Below are 20,823 nucleotides of genomic sequence, written 5' to 3'. Positions count from 1 at the left end.
TTAAAATATATTGTACTTCAAGGTACTAAAATTTTAAACTGAAAATGTGGTACATTGATGTACTTTTTTAAGAATAATAATTTTTTATTTATCCATTTCCAAACTTTTGAGAAACTGAAATCAAGAAAATGATTTAATGATTATTTGTGTACTCCCTCCTTCGTACTTTTTATATGACGCCGTTGACTTTTAGGTTTATATTTTACCATTCGTCTTATTCAAAATAATTATATAATTATTACTTATTTTGTTATAATATGATTTATTATTATATGAACTTTAGGTATGCCTTATAATTTTGCATATTTGGATATAAATTTTAAATAAGACATATGGCTAAACGTAGATCTAAAAGTCAACGGTGTCATATATAAAAATATGGAGATAGTATTTGGTATGTAAATAGATGTACATAATACCGGTACTAATAACCCCACGCAGGTGTATCAGTCTGTCGCACAATCCGTTGATCATTATTAGGAAGTTTTTACTTGTCATGATACCCTAACTTTTAAGATAAAAATTTAGTCAATGCAACGGACGTACCCATCTTTTCACTTATTCCATGAATAAGCAAACGATATACAAATGAAAATTAATTCGTGAATAAAACTTTTATATAAATTTAGCGATTTAAAGGTTTTTACATGAATATTCTTAGCGATTTAAAAGTAAAGGCTAAAAGATAAACTATTATAAAAAATCTAAAAGTCTCTCCAAACTTAAAGTTAAATATTTAAGTTTTAACTTATAAATATAAGCATTAAAAAAACGAGGGGAGAGTTTGCTGCTGACTTTAGACAGTCCCCTGAAAGAAAATCGATATCGTCTACCCCAACCCACATGCTGTAGCGGATCCGGGCGCAGAGTCGCGAACCCGCCCAGGACTCTAGCCGTAACACAACCCAACACGAGAACGAGAACGAGAACGAGACCACCGCGAACCTGCGCCGGTGGCCGTGCTGCGCTTATAAAATTACGCGCTCCGCCTCGCCCTCTTTTTCCCACACCCCCACACCAACCCCATCCCTAATCAATCACCCAAACCGCCACCGAAACCCCAACTTCCGAACGCATCCAGTTCGCCCGCCTCGCCGCCGGAGGAGGGAAGGAGGCGGGGGAGAGGGAGAGGCCCGCGCGTACGGAGGTGAGGCATTCCATCCGTCCCGATCCTCCTCCCGGCCCGGTCTCTGGGGGACCTAACGCTCGCCGGCTGGCTCCGGCCGGCTCGGTTTCGGGCCTGTTCCAGATCTTAGCGTTGCGGCCAGCCGCGGCTTTTTTTTTTTAGTTTCAATCTCTTCTCTGTTTTTTGTTTGTTTGTTTGGAGATTTTGCGTGTTTTTTTCATGTGTGGTTGGATGATGCTGAGTTGTGTTGCTCCCTGTTGTGGTGTTGATTGCAGGGCTGCGTGTTCGATTGGAGGGGAGCGTCGGGATGGCGTCGATTACGCCGCCGTCTTCATCCGTCGCCGCCCTCCGGGGCCACCCGTGAGTGCTCCGCCTTCTGCTCCTACTACTACGCTATCTGCGACTTTCGGATTCTTTCATACTATAGTAGTAACGAGCAAGCTGTTGAATGGACGAACAAGATATTACAGTTGCAATCCTTTGTCCATCCTCCTTTTGCGAAACGTACAGTCAATCCGGTCGTACCAACCTTGCCGGAGACCGCTATGAATGAACTATGGTGGAATGACTGTAAAATTACTGAAGTTTACTCGTTCCGTTTTAATAAGAATCTGTTTTTTTAGGGGAATATTTAAATATATACATATATGAATTGCTGAATCTGATTGATTCTTACTTGCCTGTACAAATGCAGAGTGCAGTTCCTGAAAGGCGGTGCAGTCTCCAAGGAAGCAAAGGGATCAATTTCCTTCTTAGCAATCGCAAATTCAAATAATGCCAGTGTGAAATGTAAGAGCTTGAGGGTAGCAGCATCCTTGAAAAGGGATGGTGCTTTTCCAGGCGACGGTTACTCAGGGAATGATAACGCACTGGTACCGAAGAGCACTTCTGTTCGCGGCCAGGACCATACAACTGCTGATTCTATCCTCCCAACGGATTCCGTTATTGTGCCGGAAATCAGTCATGTTGGTTTGGCACGTGTTGCGGACATGTTTTCAGATGAGGACGAAGACACTGAACTAGATTTGGATAACCCAACTGAGGGCTTCTCATCTATTTCTGAGGCCATCAAGGACATTCAACAAGGAAAAGTCAGTATATGCTAACCACTTACTTGTTCCATGTTTTATCTTTTTGTGTGTTATGGCATTCTCCTGACACAAGATTGCTCTTGTAGCTTGTTATTGTTGTTGACGATGAATCAAGAGAAAATGAGGGAGATCTTATAATGGCTGCTTCTTTGGTTACCCCAGAGGCCATGGCGTTTGTTGTAAGATATGGCACAGGAATCGTGTGTGTTAGCATGAAAGAGGAGGACCTTGAAAGATTGAACCTTCCTTTGATGGTTGCAACAAAGGAAAATGAGGAAAAGCTCTGTACTGCATTCACTGTTACAGTGGTATGCTGTCATTCTTATTCTCTTTCTTTTGCCACCACTAAAATGAAATATTATGAATATATACGGATTGTAAATTTTGATTAACTGTCAAATGCATGCATATGTATGCTTATTCACTTTACCGCCAGTTTCATCTGCAAAAGGCCAAAATTTAACTCAAAAAAAAATCGTTCTTCACTTTTTTAGTTTTAAAAATTAATGATGTGACAGCATGAGGTGTGCATTTCCTTTTATATGTGGCTTTCTCCAAAAAACAAACAAGGGTGAAAAACAAGTTGTATTAAACCAGTGATTTGACTTTACTAAAATATTAACTGTTTTCCTTAGATAATTAGATTTGAGCTCTACAACTTGATTGCCGTAATAGAGTGTAATCATTCCTCGCAGTCACTGTGGAGTCTTTCTGAGCAACTCATGATGGGTTTGGTGTTAAGGCGTCTTAGCCTGGTTTTGTATGTAAAACATGGCTATTGCTCCTTTCTTAATTGTTACTATGCATCAAATGCTGACCAGTACTTAACCCAAGAAAACCTTATGTTCTTTAAAATGTTCTCCTAATGAAAGAGTAACATCCCTACCTTGTTAGTTTGTGCTGAACAAAATTTCCTTGATGATTTCTATGTGGTACCAAGTTGAAATTCATCTGCTTTTGGCTTATAGGATGCTAAAGAGGGAACAACAACTGGGGTATCCGCAAAGGATAGGGCAAAGACAGTTATGACTCTTGCTTCTCCTGACTCTAAGCCTTCAGACTTCAATCGACCTGGTCATATTTTCCCTCTGAAGTACAGGGAGGGTGGTGTTCTGAAACGCGCTGGTCACACTGAAGCATCTGTAGATCTTGCTGTGCTAGCAGGGTTACCTCCTGCTGCTGTCTTATGTGAGATTGTGGATGAGGATGGGTCCATGGCTCGCCTACCAAAGCTGCGCGTATTTGCTGAAAGGGAGAATTTGAAGATTATATCCATTGCTGACTTGATTAGGTGAGTCTAGTCCACAAACCTGAGCTCCTAATGCTTCATGTGCTGTAACTAAGATATATATTGATGAATTATTACTTAACCAATTTGCCCAATTGATCATGAATAGTTTCTATCAGTCGTAACATATAAATGATATTACTTTTCTCCTTGAAATTCTTGATGTCCTAGGTTTGAACAGATCTGACATGGAATTGTAAATGATCTTTCTTGCAATTAGTTAATCTGTCACAATTTTTTTGCCATCTGATCTTTTATCCTATTTGATGCCACAAAACAATCCTGAGTTGTGTTGATTGTAATAGCCCCTATGTTTGCAAGTGTGCTTGCCCCTGCCAATTTGGTATTCCTCTGTGCTACTGAAATGATGCTAGTTGGTGTGCTGAGAGTTTTTTTCTCTGTTCTGCAGATATAGGAGAAAAAGAGATAGGCTAGTTGAACGTGCATCTGTTGCACGATTACCTTTGAGATGGGGTAATGTACGTGCTTACTGCTACAGATCTATTATTGATGGAATAGAGCATATTGCAATGGTGAAAGTAAGTTGCTGAAGTATCATAAAATACTTATGTAGGAATTATCTGTTGAATCAGGTTTTTTATGTGTCATAAGCCTGATTACCAAGTCACTCATTCAATTGCTAACAGGGGGAGATTGGAGATGGACAAGATATTTTAGTGAGGGTGCATTCTGAATGCCTCACAGGGGACATTTTTGGGTCAGCAAGATGTGATTGTGGTGACCAGCTTGCGATGGCAATGGAGATGATTGAGAAGGCTGGAAGGGGTGTACTAGTTTATCTTCGTGGACATGAAGGGAGGGGCATTGGTCTCGGCCACAAACTCCGTGCTTATAACCTGCAAGATGATGGGCGTGACACTGTGGAGGCTAACGAAGAACTAGGACTGCCTGTGGACTCACGGGAATATGGTATTGGTGCACAGGTAAGAACTAATGGTCTAAGAAAAGAAAATGTCATACCCTGCTTATACACCGGCGGCATACAGGACCATGTGGGTTTTTATATGTTTCTTGTAGCTCATGTTTCAACTAGCTTCCAGTGACAAGCTGAACTATTCCTATGCTTGCTCTTAAGAAACTGGTGCATATAACCCACAACTCTAGATGGAATAGACATAATTCCCAACTAAAATACAATATATTTTCTACTGTAATTTACATGACTATCTTGCTTAGCGCTTTCCATCCTTGGCATGAATATAAATGTTGGTCAATTTTAAGAATTGCATGCCTTTCATATTTAATACATTACTAACATTTGTACTGCTGCCCTGTAGATATTACGTGATCTGGGGGTTCGTTCAATGAAGTTAATGACTAATAACCCTGCAAAGTATGGTGGTCTCAAGGGTTACGGATTGAGCATTGTGGGCAGGGTTCCCTTGGTAACTCCAATTACAACCGAGAATCGAAAATACCTGGAAACGAAAAGAACAAAGATGGGGCATGTATATGGATTTGCCAATGGCCAGGCTAGCCATCCGACGGGCAGCAATGGTGCCAAAGGGGACCATTAGGCCAATTGGACTCTGGTTTACACTTACATCCCAATCGGTGGAATTTGTCAAATTATTCTACACACATGTTGCAGGTGAATCAAATTTTTTAGCTGACTGTAGGTTGAAAGACTACAATAATAAAGTTATTCCCTTTATTTGTTGTAATCCACAGCCACACAACTGAGTTATTACTGTAAATATCTACATAAACTGCTCCCTACCGGGTACAGACTACAGGTCATACCTGAATTGAAAAGCCTGGGGATAAAAATGTCGATTCAGATCCAATGCAATATATGAATCTAACCCCCGATATTGAATTTTTTTGTTCTGGGATGCCTTGCATCCCCACACTATTGTTGTAGCGCGATGCATGCTGCCAGAGTTTGTCAAACGATCCATGCCTGCTGTCAATATGCTTTACCTTTGTGATAATAGGCTGCAGCAGTACACTATCATCTTATAACCCTATCGTTTATGTTTTGCCAAAATTTTAATTTTTAATTTTTAATTTAGAGTTGATTTTAAGATTTTTTTCGTAAAAGTTTATTTTACAGCCTTGGCTCTAGATCGATATGAACATGTATATAAAAGTTCTATTTATAAATTATTTTTTATTTATAAATATGTTATTCGGTCTTTTTTTTTAAAAAAAAAACCTAAAAGATGAATCCCTCTGCTCTTTTTTTTCCTTTTAACAGAACCGCTCTGCTCTTTTGTTTGGCTGTGCCTGTGTTTTTCTTGTTGGAACAGGAGCATCCGCTATTACATTAGAGCAGGCTACAATAGCAGATTATAAGGGTTCAATAGTATAGCTAACTAGCTTCAATTTATCTATATCTAATCTAATAGTTAACTCATACAATATATCATAGTGTTCCACATGTCATACATATATTGTGTATTAGAGTATATGCTGTAACTGGCTATAAATTAGTAGCTCACTCCTCTTCTCTCTCCTCTCTTGTCTCGTACCTATAGTTAGCTGTAGCACGGACTCTAAGACAGTGTAATTTATAGTTAGCTGCAGCACGGATACTAAGACACAGTGTGTGTATGATACGTGGGATATGGTAGTATATGTTTTATAGATAGCTATTGTATGAATTGACTATTAGATTAACTATAAATGAATTAGAGCTATTAGTTAGCTATACTATTGAACTTGCTATTTGGCCATTCTCAATGTAAGTTTTATGGATACGATTACCTGACATCTAAAAAGTTTGAAACTAGAATAAAACACCCTTCTCTCAATGCATAGCTTCATCTATTGTTGTTTTCTAGGTTACATGCAAAACACAAGCTGTCTAGGTAACAGTGCACAAAAGATTTCATTTCTATAAAACTCATTTTATCTATCTCTTCATTAATACTTTATCACATCATCAAAAATGCCTACATGACATTCTTTTATTGACCATGAAACTCATATTGAGATTGGACTTAGAGCATGTTTAACCCACGGACGGTGGTTGTCTCTAAACATTTCGAATTTATCATATAGACAGTTAAAAAGAAATGGCATACAACTCAAAGTCTATTTCGTTATCTATATGGTATTTAATGTTTTTTGTAGTTAACATCAACTATAAATAAATTATTAAAATTTTATTGTCTATAAGAACTATACAACACTGCTGATCACATCTCTTCTATCTTAGAACACGAGCCATCGCCATCTCTTGATGAGCAGACGGGATGGCCGGCCTGCCCTGGAACACGAGCCATCGCCATCTCTTGATGAGCAGACGGGATAGCCGGCTGCAGGGCAGGCCGAGGGTTTTTTTAAGAAAAGCGCTGTCTCCAACGACAGTTATACTTGCCCTTATAGTAGCTGACAAAAATTCGAACAGAGGCCAGTACTCGTCAGAGTGACCGCAGACCGACCGCGTTCACCAACCATCCCGACCGAGCCTCCGTCCGTCACCGCCGCCCCGCGGCTGGGCCAACCGAAAACGCCCGGAAAAAGGGCAAGCACAACGCGGCCGTGGTGACGCCACCGCGCGCGTCTTTTTTCTCCACGCGCACCGCGCGACGACACTTGACTCCACCGGCCACGCCACCTCGCCCACCCACTCCCCCCTTCACCCTGCTGCTGCGCGCCTCGTTTTCTCTCTTGAGAATTTTTTTTACGGCTGCTTTGCTCCACCTCCACCCAGAGGCCAAGATGCCGCCGCCGCCGCTGCCTTCGAAACCGCCCGAGCCACCGAAACCGGGGCCGGACGGCGGCTGCAAGGACGACTGCCCGCCTGCTCCTTCCTCTAATGGCCACCACCGCCGCGTGGTGATCACGCTCGTCACCGCCGCGTCCGTGCTCTTCGTCGTGCTCCTCGCCTTCTCCGTCTACTGCTTCATCCGCCGCAGGCGACGACAGCGGCTGCGGCGGGAGGCGCTCCTAACGGACCCCCCTGCAGCTGCAGCGGGAGGAGGCCCCCCTCCGGCTGCGCCGGAGGCCAACGGGGTGGGCGCCGGGGGGGAGGCGGAGGAGGAGGAGGTCCTGCACCACGCGTGGCACATCCGGACCGTCGGGCTCGACGAGGCTGCGATCGAGTCCATCGCCCTCACGCGGTACCGCGCCGGGGCCGGCATGCTCGGCGCCACCGACTGCTCCGTCTGCCTCGGCGAGTTCCGGGACGGCGAGCTCCTCCGCCTGCTGCCCAAGTGCGGCCACGCGTTCCACGTCCCCTGCATCGACGCCTGGCTCCGCGCCCACGTCAACTGCCCGCTCTGCCGCGCCGACGTCCTGCACCCCGCCGAGGGCCAGGACGGCGACGACGACGGAGGGGAACACGTCCCACCTGCCGCCGGCGCTAACGGCGGCACAGCCACCGACCAAGACCCGAGCCCCACCGATGAAACCGCGGACCACGAAAACCCAGGCCAGCAGCACGAGCTTCGGATAGAAATTGATCGACGCGACCAGCCCAGCTCGCCGGAGCCACCGCACCGGAGCCCGGCCTCCCGTGCCCAGAATTTTCGGCGCGTAGCTTCTATGGCCTCGCCGCCGGTGTCACCAGAGGAGGCTCAGGAACAGGAAGACGAGCAGAGCAGCAAAGAGAAGCAGGGGAGCGGTGACGCAGCGCCTTGGTGCAAGACGTCATCGGGCTCCGGCCGTTCGCAACACATGACGAGGTCTTTGTCCGGCGGCGGCCGGCGATCTCTCGCCGCGCGGCATAGCCGCTCCTCCAGCTCGATGCTGCCGTTGTGATCTCGCGGAAAAAAGGTAAAAAAAAAAAAAGGAATTGGTGTACAGTTGTAGATTGAAAAAGAGAGGTTGCACATCTTACAGTGTCAGATCTGAACAAATAAACTTTCATCTGGAGTTGCTTTTTCCTTACATTCCTGCTCTATTTCTTGTGTTCTGTTCGTTGCAATTGCAGAGGACGAACTTAAACATGCTTGTTGTAGGATGCCAATCACTAATTAGCTCAGGTGTAAGTGTGATATTAATTTCATTTCATTGTTTAATCATATTCTCACAAGTAGTCGCTTTTACCCTTAATCTGACAATAATCAGTTTTGACCTGAACATGAGATAGGATGTATATCGTACCTCTTGCGACGCGTACGGATGCTCTGGTATTCACGAGTGCACCTGGCAGAGAATTTTGTGAGGTTTATGGATATAAAATATTACTGTTCAGAACGACCTGGTGGTAGGTGCTAGCCAGTCAACCGCGAGTGTTGCGAGGCTCTCTATGGAAAGCGGTGTGTGATGTCCAAGCCTTGTACAATTATTCCGGTTGACTCTTGGTTTGTTCATGTGAAATATTAAGAAGAAGAGAGCAAACCACCAAATGTGCGGCCAATCTGGTGAACCAAGGAGACAAGAAATTAAATCAGTATATATGTTGGTTCACATCACACATCAATTTGATTAGCTTAATTACCACATGATCTTTAGCATTTGGGTCATATTAGCTTATTATTTATATACGGTTGTTTTCGATAACTAGCATATCGTTTATATGTTGCAATAGAATTTTATTAAAATAATATCATTGGTATGTTATTAAAGTAAAGTTAATAAAAATAGTTTGATATATATGTCTTACTTACTTTTTCTTCCAAAAATAGGAGAAAGTTGATGGTGGGTTAGATAGCGGACCCACCACCACAACTGCATCTTTATAGCAGTGTAGATACTATCTTTTGCGTTGTTTCTATGATTTGTCCTTATCTCCTTAGACTTTTATACGCATTCTTTTCTTACCCACCTACTCGAAGAAAAAACTGTCTACCCATTTGCTTTGTATTTGTGTTGGTTAAGTATGAACGATATCTTTTTTAGAAAAAACATATAAATTTATCATCTTACCTTTTAATTTTAAAATTAAAAGTAGTTAATTGCATCATCTATACTATTAAATTGCTGCTGCTAGAGAATCATATAATCTTTTATATTTCATGAACGAAAGATCACATACACATAGGCGAGAAGCCGTATTTTTATTCTTCAACGATCGAGGTGTTGGGCCATCGATTTTGTGCTAAGATTCTTTTTAGATTTGCAATTCTATCGAGAGGGGTGGTAACCTTGGTGAAAAGATGATCATATTGCTACCCTAGATCAAGTGTGCATGGGCGAGGCTAGGTTTATTCTCTTCTTGGCCGTTGTGAGGTGAGGTCACCTCCAATAATACAATAGTATACTATCTTTAAGTATTCTAAAAGATAACTTCTTTAATGGTCTGACTCTTAGTAAATAGCTCATAATATAAATGACCCCATAATTCATTCTTACTTGACATTAAAACATGTGCAAGAGACTATCCCTTGATTAAGAGATAGCTTTTATCTTATAGATAACTTATAGATACCTATTAGAGGTGGCCTAAGGGGTGCAGGTTAGACTGTGCTCCTTTTTTAGCTCATGTTTTAAGTTGCTTCAGCGACAGGATGAGACCTTTTTTTTTTGCTTGTTACAGTTCAGAAACTGATGCATACAATCCACAACTTTAGGTGGAATAAAATAATTTTCCAACTGAAATATGAAATACACATCTATTTTCTATTTTAATGGAGCTGGCCATCGGCCATGTTGCTTAGTGCTTTGTTTTCTTGTCATCAATTTGATGTTGCAAACCATTTCATGGGATGCAATTTAAGAATTAACATGGTATTATTTTCATTTATTTAATAGATTACTGACATTTGTATTGCCGCTCTATAGATATTACGTGATCATCACTAATAACCCTGTAAAGTATGGTGGTATCAAGGGTTAGAGCACTTACCACGCAGACTCTACTTAGTTTCTAAGTCTATTTTTTACTCATCTATTTATTATATTTTGCTGATATAGCAGTATAGTTATATTGAAGAGAGAGGGAGAAAAACCAAGAAATCGTTTCTTGATAAGAAACGGACTCCATGTTCCGTTCGAGGGCAAAAGAAACCACCATAGCCGCGTTGGGGGAGGACAGTGTGGTTTCTATGCCACGACTAATCAGATAGCTTTGTGCTGTACTTTATTTATAGAAACTACTATAAAAAAACTTTGCATTGGGAAGCATGATTTCTTGGTGTGAAGTCTTTGAGGTATAGAAACTATGGATAGAGTCTGCATTGGGAGTGCTCTTATGGATTGAACATTGTGGACAAGGTTCCCTTGGTAACACCAACTACAGCCGAGAATTGGAAATACAAGAAGTTCAAAAGAACAAAGATGACGGATGTATATGGATACCAGCGAATGGCCAGGTTAGCAATGGCACCAAAGGGGACTATTAGGCTAGTCTTTATGGAGGTCTTATAGAAGTTTCAATCTCATTAAATAACATATCGTATAGGTAAAAATAGTGACGTGGCTTATAACTTAAGGGAGATGAGTTGAGTTTCATAAGGAAGAAAATTGGTATAATATACATAGTTACCAAAACCATGAAGCTAGTTTGAAAAATCTCTACCAAGAGTAATTTGTTTCATCTCCACACATCTAATGAACTACAATTGATCACTTGGATGCAACATTTAAGTGATATGTTAGCCTATAAAACCATAAAGTAAAATTTTGCATTGCTCTACATGTTTCATTCAACCATTGAAATATATTTTGATGGTATGACACTATTGAAAACTATACAATAGAATTTTTCACTGAGAATGGCCCTAGGCCAATTAGGAAGGAAGTCTGAGTGTATAGGCAAACATCTTATTTTATTGTTAGGATAATGCTAAAAAAGGCCAATAATCTACAATTTTCGATATAGAGTCCATAGATTACATTGTAACATAAAAGATTAGGCCCTGCCTCTCCTTGGCGAGTCCCACCTCTGTCATGAGCCACTGTTTCTTCTCCACCATTGACTTGCCTTCGCTTGGTGTGTGTCGCCGTCTGGGTATGGAGGCCACTTGCTACCATCTGATGTAACTATAGCCTATAGGTCCACTTATCTTATTTTCTTGGATCTTTATGCCACGTAGATATTACATAGATGCTATATAAGATAAAATCACCCACAAATAGCGTTAGAGAAGATAAATTGAACCGACATTAATAGTTTACAGAGATGTTTTATCTGATTATGTAATTAAAGGAGTGAAAATATCGCACATGGACAATAGTGAGAGAAAGGCAAAATACATATTTTCCTTTATGGGCAGTTGTTTTTTGTTCGGTCTTCATGTGCACGACTCGCACACGAAAGTCTTGTCTCGCCGCCACTGTCGTGGCCTGACCCACGAAGGCGCACCGAATCGCATGGGCCCAAACTCCTTCCAACATGTTTAAATGTTGATATCCATATTTTAAAATGTTTGTGATTAGAAATTATACTCTTAGGCTATATTATTTTTTGGCTTTTTGTCTGAAAAAAACCAGACAAAATATTTATAAAAAATAGTTTACAAACATTATTTTTATACATACATGTTCTTACCGATTTGAAAACAAATGCTGAAAAAGAAACCATGATAAAAATATCCCAAAATCAACTCTAAGTTTAAGATTGAAAATTTAAATTTTAGCTTATAATCATATAAATAGAAGTGAAAAGATAAGAATATCATTATCTAAAAATGTACTACTGTCTCCGTCCTATAATAACTTCATTTTTTAGTTTTTTATATAATGTTTTGACTCTTCGTCTTATTTGAACTTTTTTTGCGATTAATATTTTTATTGTTACTAGATGATAAAATATAAATAACAATTTATGTGTCACTAATTGTTGGATAGGGAAAAACGAAAAATAAAATTATTATGGGATAAAGATAGTATTACTTATATACTTTAATGAAGCAGCTCATGCTGTATGTGCATATGGGATGGATCTTGCCATGCACGTTAATTTGCCAACTCATCCGATTAATACTCTCCCAGAATCGAGTTCCAAATGATGCTAAAATTGGTGATACGAACAGGCTGCAAGTTAACTTTTTTGAGAGCGCACAAATCTCCAACGGAAGCAACACTGATCTGGAGTGTCTCTCACGCAATGGCTTCGCCTCTAAATTCTCATCGAGCCGCGCCGAGCCGAAACCCCTAAGCCCCAAACCCTAGCAGAGGCGGCGGCGGCGGCGTCGTCATGGGCGTCGCCTACATCGCCGCCTCCGTTTTGCTGGCGATCGCGCCCGGCGCCGCCGCGCAGTCGCCGCGAACTGGCAGCGACGAATCCTTGGGTTTCGCCGATGTGATCAGCATCTCCTTCTTCATGGCCGTCTTCTTCCCCGTGTTCGTCGTCCTCCTCGCGTTCGCGTGCCTCCGCCTCTTCCGGCCGCTCGACGAGGAGCCGCCGTTGGCGGACACGTCATCGTCGGAGTGGTCGCGCCGGGGCAGCAAGGCGGGACTCGACGCCGCGGAGATCGCGGCGCTGCCGCTGGTGTCCTACCGGGACGTCAAGCAGCACCGGACCGGGGACGACGCGCTGGAGTGCGCGGTGTGCCTCCTGGAGTTCGACGACGACGACGCCCTCCGCCTCCTCCCGGCGTGCCCGCACGCGTTCCATCCGGAGTGCATCGGCCTATGGCTCGAGAAACACGTCACCTGCCCGCTCTGCCGCGCCAACGTCCTCGACGCGCCGCCGCCCCCACCCCCGCCCCCGCCCTCGCCCCCGCCTGTGCTGCCGCAGCAGGAGACCATGTCGCCGCCGGTTCACGAGATGGTGGTGGTGATCGGCGACGCCGGCGCCAACGAGGAGGCGGACGAGAGGACCAGGACCCAGTGCCTCGCGAGGATGCGGCGCGCGGCGGGGCGGCAGGCCCTGCCGCGGTCCAACTCGACCGGGCACGAACGCGGCGGCGGGGTGGAGCGATTCGCGCTGCGGCTGCCGGAGCACGTCCGCCTCGAGATCCTCATGTCGCACAGGCTGAGGCACGTGACGAGCGCGGTGGAGTCCGTGCGCGTCAGGGAGGGGAGCGCCCACGACGCCGGGCCCGTCCGGACCGCCGTGGCGAGGCTCCTGTCGCTCTTCGTCCCCGGAGCAGGCTGGAAGGGAGACGACGAGGGGAAGTCCGGCAAGGCCGACGGGTCGCCTCACCGGCGGCGCGACGAGTCGGCGAGGGGAGGAGGAGCGAGCAATTAATCCGCCATCATAGCGGATGAGTTTTGGTTTTTGCACTTCATTTCGGTAGTGTCGATTGCTCCGGGATTAATCCGTGATCGGGAATGTAATTTTGCAGAGTTTCTTTTACTTTACCACACCATTTTGTTGAGACCACGATAACATAATTCAGTTACAATTTGAGGTTAATTAGGATTTTTAAAGCCTTTTTAATATCTATTTTTAAAAACAAACTGCCCAAAAACTTATTTCTAAAACTACAATGTCTCTCCACGCGATTTACCAAAAACACATCACTATTATTATTATGCATGGTGACGGGACCAAACGGTGTAGAGTTGAAAACAAGCTTTGCAATGAATTTATCTTAAAAAGTAAAGATTGGCTTGTCCAAATCGTGCAGATTTGAATATAAGTTTTGCATTGCTTTATTCTCAAAAATAAATATGAAAGGGAATGTATCAGGTGAAAACTAGGGAGCCTGTGCAACCATGGAAACTCTGTATCAAATCCGTAGGATGAGCATCCGATGGCTAGGGACAGAGGTGGGCTAATTTCGCAAAAAACAGCCTGCTATTAGCCATACTAATCTTGCTTTTTTGCAAATCACCCCTCCCCCTAATCCCTAGCATGCACGCTGCCGGTTTGTTTCTCCCGTGCAGTCCCAAAGTCACGCCTCTTCGTTTCTCTCGTCCCGTTCGCGAGTCGTTGCCGCCGCCGTCCGTAAGTGGATGTTGTCGTCGTACACGAGGCGCCGCCGACCTGGCCCTCAAGTCCGCACGCCAGCGAGTCGGCATGGAGTCCTCTTCCGCGACGCCATGGACTCCTACACAAGGAAAGGACGTACTGCCCCACAAGGGTGACATGGATGATTTGATCAACTCCGGTAAGACTTTCATGTCGTCGTAATTTTCTCTTGTAAGACATGCATCTTGACTTCGATAGAAATTAATCTGATCATTGCCGTGGACGGTAAACCTGTAGTCGCCGTTGATTCTGCCTACGGTGAGGCCGCTGCCATGGATCATGCCGTCATCACCGTTGATGCCATCGGCGCCGGAGTTGTAGCCCACCTTGAACAACCAAGTACACCACAGCCAACATCTTCTCCGAGTATAGCAGAAAGTTGCAAAGAACATTTGAAGCCTATGGTTGGAATGATATTTGATACACTTACAGATGTGGAGAAATTTTACAAATCGTATGCACATGAAGCTGGTTTCTCTGTTCGTGTTGGTCAGCACAAGAAGCAAAATGAGGAAATATTATTCAAGCGGTATTACTGTTCAAGGGAAGGGTACAGAAAGGAGAGCATGAAAGATGTTACTGATGAATCTGGAAAAACAAAAAGAAAGACACCAAATGTGATGGAAACCAGATGTGGCTGTGAAGCACATATTGTTGTCAAGCTTGGCAGTGACAAGAAGTATCGAATATCTTCAATTGTTGAGGAGCACAGCCATGGTTTTGTGTCGCCAGATAAGAGGCACTTGCTAAGATCCAACCGTGCTGTTAGTGAGAGGGCAAAGAGTACTTTGTTCAGTTGTCATAAGGCTAGCATTGGCACGTCCCAGGCATTTTGACTTCTCCAAGTCAGTGACGGTGGATTTCATAATGTTGGGTGCACACTGAGGGATTTGCAGAACTATTACCGTGACCTGAGGAGCAAAATAAAGGATGCTGATGCACAAATGTTTGTAGGACAACTTGAGCGAAAGAAGGAAGTAAATCCTGCCTTCTTTTATGAGTTTATGGTGGATAAACAAGGACGACTTGTTCGTGTCTTTTGGGCAGATGCCATATGCAGGAAAAACTGTAGAGTTTTTGGTGATGTGATTTCGGTAGATTCAACATATACCACTAACCAATATAATATGAAGTTTGTGCCATTTACTGGAGTCAATCATCACTTGCAAAGTGTTTTCCTTGGGGCAGCATTCTTGGCTGATGAAAAGATTGAGTCATTTGTATGGTTGTTTCAAACCTTTCTTAAGGCTACAGGGGGAGTAGCACCTCGTCTAATCATAATAGATGAAGATGCAAGCATGAAGGCTGCTATTGCTCAGATTCTACCAAATACAATTCATAGACTTTGCATGTGGCATATCATGGAAAAGGTACCTGAGAAGGTTGGGCCCTCCATAAGACAGGATGGTGAGTTCTGGGATAGATTACACAAGTGTGTTTGGGGCTCCGAGGATTCAGATGATTTTGAGTCTCAATGGAATTCTATCATGGCAAAATATGGGCTCATTGGAAATGAATGGTTTTCCACAAAGTTTGATATTCGGCAATCATGGATTCCGGCATACTTTATGGACATACCTCTAGCGGGAATCCTTAGGACTACATCACGATCGGAAAGTGCAAATTCTTTTTTTAACCGTTTCATTCATCGAAAATTGACATTTGTTGAGTTTTGGCTAAGGTTTGACATAGCTTTGGAGTGCCAACGCCAAGAGGAGTTGAAAGCCGACAATACAAGTCTTCACACCAATCCAAAATTGATGACACCATGGGCCATGGAGAAGCAATGTAGTGATATATATACACATGAAGTTTTTAGTAAGTTTCAGGAACAACTCATAGTTGCAAGAGACCATTGCATTATTCAAGGAATTTCAGAGTTTGAAGATATGAAAACTGTCACCATCAGCAGCTTATCTGGAAAAGAACGAGTGGTTCAGATGAACAAGTCAAACATGTTTGGTACGTGTTCGTGTAAATTATATGAGTCCTATGGCATCCCGTGCCGTCATGTCATTCAAGTGCTTAGAGGCGAGAAGCAAAATGAGATACCATCGATTTATATTATGAAGAGATGGGAGAAAACATGTAAAAGGTGAGTTTGTATGACTATTTTGTTTTCTATGTGCAATAGTGTTGATCGGATCTTTAATTTCACAGAGAACTATTTTTTGACGACGAAGGTAACCTTCTGGATGAAAAGGCTAAAGATCCTATGGAGGTGGAAACGCGGAAAAAAATTTCAGATTCACGCAACAAGTTTGAAGATCTTATCCAAATGGCCAAGAACTCTGAACAAGGGATAGAGTTTTTATATTCTAGTTTATCCAACCTTGAAGAACCTCTCCAAAAGATTATTCCTGCTGCTATAGTTAATAAACAGGATGAGTTTGAATCATTCCTTGGCAGCAAAATTCCAGATGAAGTCAAGATACATCCACCAAATGATATCAAGTCCAAAGGGCGATGCAAAAGAATTAAGAAGAGCAAGGAGAAGACGGCACCAAAAAAACGCAAGTGTGGAAAATGCAAGCAAGTAGTGGATCATGATGCACGGAATTGCCCAAACAATGTTGTTGGCTGATTGTAAACATTTTTTTATACCAGTGCTAATTTTCATGGTGTCAGTGAGTTATATAGCATGGATTTTTCAATGTTTCAGTGCTTGAAAAAATCAACATGAATGTTTCAGTGTTTTAGTGATCGTAAACACCTTGTAAAAATTCAGCATGAATTTGCAATGATATGACCATTCTGGTATGTTTCACTGTTTCAATCTCACACACAAGTTCATTACATATGAGGCACCATTGCTGAATCAGTAAAAAATCAGTATGAATTTTCAATGATATGAGCTTTCTGATATAAGCAACTGAGGTACAATTTTTCAATGAATTTCAGACACTGCTCCATACACAAGTTCATTACATAGGAGGCATAATTGCCATTGCAGAGCCTTTTGTTCATGCATTACAGTCCCAAACGAGGATGCCTTTTGTTCAGGACTTTCCTTGGGTGCCTGCTGCACATGTGTGACAAAATAGCATCCTGCTGCACATCGAGCCTGACCTGTAGGAACCTATCACGTTGCCTCTCACTACTCATGAGTCCTAGTAATCGCTGGGAGTGAAGCCCCTTCTCATTTTTTGCCGGCGATGCGCAGCTGCCGGTGAAGCACTGCTGCTGATGATGCTCCATGCTGCTGCCCGTGGCTCCACCACCGCCGAGGACATCTCCCTGTCAACCGCCAGCAAGACCACCTCCGAACACCACCGCGTGGCTGGCGAAGCCCAATGTGAGGCTCATGAGGCGGCACGGCTAGATTGGAGACAGTGGCTGGATCTGAGGCGGCGCGGCGGATGGGAGGCGATGACTGGATTGCGAGTCGTGGTGAGATGATACAGGCACGGGGTACTTGGGCGCAAAAGTGATGGGAGGCGGATGGCACAGGGGGTGTTTTGCAAAACAGACAAAGGGGCTGGCGGGCTGTTTTTTGCAAAATTAGCCCACCTCTGTCCCTAGCCATCGGATGCTTATCCTATGGATGTGATACAGAGTTTCCAAGGTTGCACAGGCTCCCTAGTTTTCACCTGATACGTTCCTATATATATATATATATATATATATATATATATAAAATAATATATATATATATATATATATATTAAATTGAATGTTTTTACTACTCCCCAAATATTGTTGTCTTACTAGATTGGTTTGGTGGGCTTCAGGTTGTCAGGACGGGCCTAGGTCCAATCCTGGCCACACATCTGGTCCTGCTAAGGCCCATGAATCGGTCCAGCAGGAATAATGTACATGTCGCAACCGCGTAGAAAGTCGATCACTACACGTCCTCCGTTAGTTCACTAGATTTCGTTTTCGTATCCATTGCTAGTATACACATGGATCTTTCAAGTGAGAACAATTCTAGAGAAAGCAAGTGCTAGTGAAGTTGCTCTGCAATCTCATCAAAAGCACCAAATACTGTGCTGATAACGCGGATAAAGGGAAAAAGGGGAAGACAAGGTTTCCTGCTTTAAGATCACGCTGATCAGAATACCTGAACACGAATAATTCCAATGGTTGTGAAGCACGAACACAAAAAAAAAAAAACCGAACCAGAACAACATTAAAAACATATTTGTCACGGCGTGTATGTATATATAAATTCACATGGCGAACATTTGAACAAACTAGGGCATCTTCATAATGCTACACAGAAAACTGTTCAATTACTTGAGATTTTCTTCCGAAATACCTACAAACCGAACAGGCCCTAACTATATATGTACACGGCTTTCAGCGTTCGCACGAGAACAAACCTGTTGTTTTTTACTTAAGAATGGAAAAATTGTACAAATGTCATTATAATTCTATAAAATTAAAGATATGTCATCCTGACACACATGTCATTGACTCGTACGAATCCCACATATCATTGAGATATTAATGACGTATCTCTAACTTTTCAAAATTATAATAACACATTTGTAAATTTTGCAAAAAAAAAAGAGAACTTTTGTTACAAAACTCGCCGATTTTTCATCACACAGCGACCGCAATCACGGCATGGCCGTCCCCTTCGCGCTCGAGTCCGCCGCTCCCACGCCGCCCCGCGCCCAGGACACGGTCCTCGCGAGGAAGGACGGCCACCGCCGCGCGCCGTGCCAGCTCCCGCCCCTGGAGCTCCCCTCGCGGCTGGAGCCGGCCCTGGGGCCGAGGACGAGGCTCGTGGCGTGACGCAGACGCCTCGACCTGAGCACCTCCTCCCGGACGTGCGGCGGCAGCCGCACCGTGAACCTCTCGTGGTCACCGGCGTCCCCCGGCGCGCGCGCCGGCAGCGTGCACAGCGAGTGGCCCGTCGAGTGCGACCTCGGCATCCTCGCCGCCCGACGCACGGCGCGCAGCCTCTCGAGCTCCGCGGCCTCCTCCTCCTCCTCCCTCCTCCTCTCCTCTTCGTCGTCGCTGATCACCTCCACCACCTCGGCCCGCACCGCCGCGGCCTCAGGCGTCTGCGGCTCCGCCTCCGCAAGCGAGGAGGACAACTCCACGGCGGGGGACGGCGACGGCGACGGCGCCGGCGGCTGCTTCTCCAGGTTGGCGCGGCACAGAGGGCAGGTGACGTGGCCCTCGAGCCAGGGGTCGATGCAGTCGGGGTGGAACGCGTGGGAGCACCGCGGCAGCAGGCGGAGGTCGTCGGCGTCGTCGAAGGCGGTGAGGCACACCGCGCACTCCAGCCCGCCGCTCCTGTGCTTCCTGACCTCCGCGTACGGCACGACCGGGATCGCGGCCACAGCCGCCGGGTCGAGCCCACGGCGGCGTCGAAGCACGGACTGTCCCTGCCCTCCGGCGGCACCAGTCGAGCAGTCGCAGCACTGGTTGACGAGCACACATATGAAGACTAGGACAAAGAAGACGCCGATGGCGACGGTGATGACGGTGGACACGGTGCGGCTGACCGTCCTCGTGGCCGGCTGCGGCGGCGGAGACGACTGCGCGTTGGCCACGTCGAAACCACCACCTACGACGACGAGGAGGAGGACGACGACGACGAGGAGGAGGCGGAGGGACAGCACTCGCCGCCGCATCTCTGGGGAGCGAGCGAGCAAAGAAGGAAACAGCCGCGCGCCGCGCCTGGCTGGTGTTCGGATGGATTCGCGACTGAAGCCGAGCCTTTTCTTCCTCGGTTTGGGTGCTCCTCAGCCGTCGATGGACGGACGGACGGACGGTTCGGATGATCGTCTCGGCCGCTCTGCTCAGATATGTGTTGCTAGTGCTGTTGACCATTTTATCGGCGTGACCGCGTGACGAAGGTTGGAGGTTGCGCACTTGCGCTGGCAATCCCAGAACGATTAGACGAGGTCGCATGCTCAACCGTCGATCGGGTGTGTCTATTTGATAAGCAATTTTATTTTTTTTAGAAAGTATCGGGATATATTGCATTTTTAAGCATATGATTTAGTGTTTTCGATATATTTTTTAATTTTTAAATATTAATATTTTAAGTAAATTTTGATATTTGAGATATGTTCATAAGATAATAAAATTGTCCATATTTGATGGTGTGAAGTTTTTCCTCTGTGTACCAGCGAATTTGTCACTAGGCTTTTGTTTAGAGCATTTTTCTTATTCTTGAGGAGTTATAATGAGGTATGACTGTTTTCTATATAAAATTTAGTATCTCTTAGTATCTTAGATACGTACCAAATTTTATGTAGAAAATAATGATACATCATGGTACCTTCTCAAACCAGGGACTGTCGAAATCTTAAAGTAAAGAAAAGGCCCACGATCAAAGTACCAACCGTTCACGGTCAGGAACCTTCTCTGTTTCATTCACTAAAAGGGAATTAGCATCTTTCTCGAATGGCTACCCTTAACAAAGGGTAGCGTTGGTATCATAAAGGATGTGAAAAATGTTCTTTTGTTTATATTTGGCATGTGTAAATCATTTACTCGTTCTTATCTCAAAATTGCCAATATAGATTATCTTAACCCAAATCCAGTCATTAATAATGGAATCTTGAATCCACATTTTCTCCTG

General features: G+C 44.3%; 4 protein-coding genes across 4 annotated transcripts; 3 read left to right on the top strand and 1 right to left on the bottom strand.

Annotated features, from left to right (window-relative positions):
* Positions 1 to 1,019: 1,019 nt before the first annotated feature.
* Positions 1,020 to 5,313, top strand: LOC102702163 (probable bifunctional riboflavin biosynthesis protein RIBA 2, chloroplastic). Its single transcript, XM_006647343.3, has 8 exons — positions 1,020 to 1,147; positions 1,402 to 1,486; positions 1,821 to 2,217; positions 2,304 to 2,525; positions 3,186 to 3,508; positions 3,915 to 4,044; positions 4,153 to 4,449; positions 4,804 to 5,313. Exons 2-8 carry the CDS (start codon positions 1,434 to 1,436, stop codon positions 5,041 to 5,043), a joined length of 1,662 nt encoding a protein of 553 aa, XP_006647406.1. The 5' UTR covers positions 1,020 to 1,147; positions 1,402 to 1,433; the 3' UTR covers positions 5,044 to 5,313.
* A 1,843-nt stretch (positions 5,314 to 7,156) lies between these two features.
* On the top strand, positions 7,157 to 8,365 carry LOC102708872 (E3 ubiquitin-protein ligase RING1-like). Its single transcript, XM_015833667.2, has one exon. It carries the CDS (start codon positions 7,196 to 7,198, stop codon positions 8,234 to 8,236), a length of 1,041 nt encoding a protein of 346 aa, XP_015689153.1. The 5' UTR covers positions 7,157 to 7,195; the 3' UTR covers positions 8,237 to 8,365.
* Positions 8,366 to 12,392: 4,027 nt separating this feature from the next.
* On the top strand, positions 12,393 to 13,721 carry LOC102708592 (E3 ubiquitin-protein ligase ATL6-like). Its single transcript, XM_040521250.1, has one exon. It carries the CDS (start codon positions 12,558 to 12,560, stop codon positions 13,551 to 13,553), a length of 996 nt encoding a protein of 331 aa, XP_040377184.1. The 5' UTR covers positions 12,393 to 12,557; the 3' UTR covers positions 13,554 to 13,721.
* Positions 13,722 to 18,705: 4,984 nt separating this feature from the next.
* Positions 18,706 to 19,825, bottom strand: LOC121053518 (E3 ubiquitin-protein ligase ATL6-like; the record flags this gene model as incomplete). Its single annotated transcript, XM_040520625.1, has 1 exon — positions 18,706 to 19,825. A coding segment is annotated over one exon (984 nt), but the record flags the coding sequence as incomplete, so codon positions are not given.
* Between the last annotated feature and the right edge of the window lie 998 nt (positions 19,826 to 20,823).

This window comes from Oryza brachyantha, chromosome 2 (assembly GCF_000231095.2).
Source record: "Oryza brachyantha chromosome 2, ObraRS2, whole genome shotgun sequence".
Lineage (NCBI taxonomy): Eukaryota > Viridiplantae > Streptophyta > Magnoliopsida > Poales > Poaceae > Oryza > Oryza brachyantha.
Note: the sequence above shows the minus strand (reverse complement) of the source record. Positions and strands in the feature narration are given on the sequence as shown.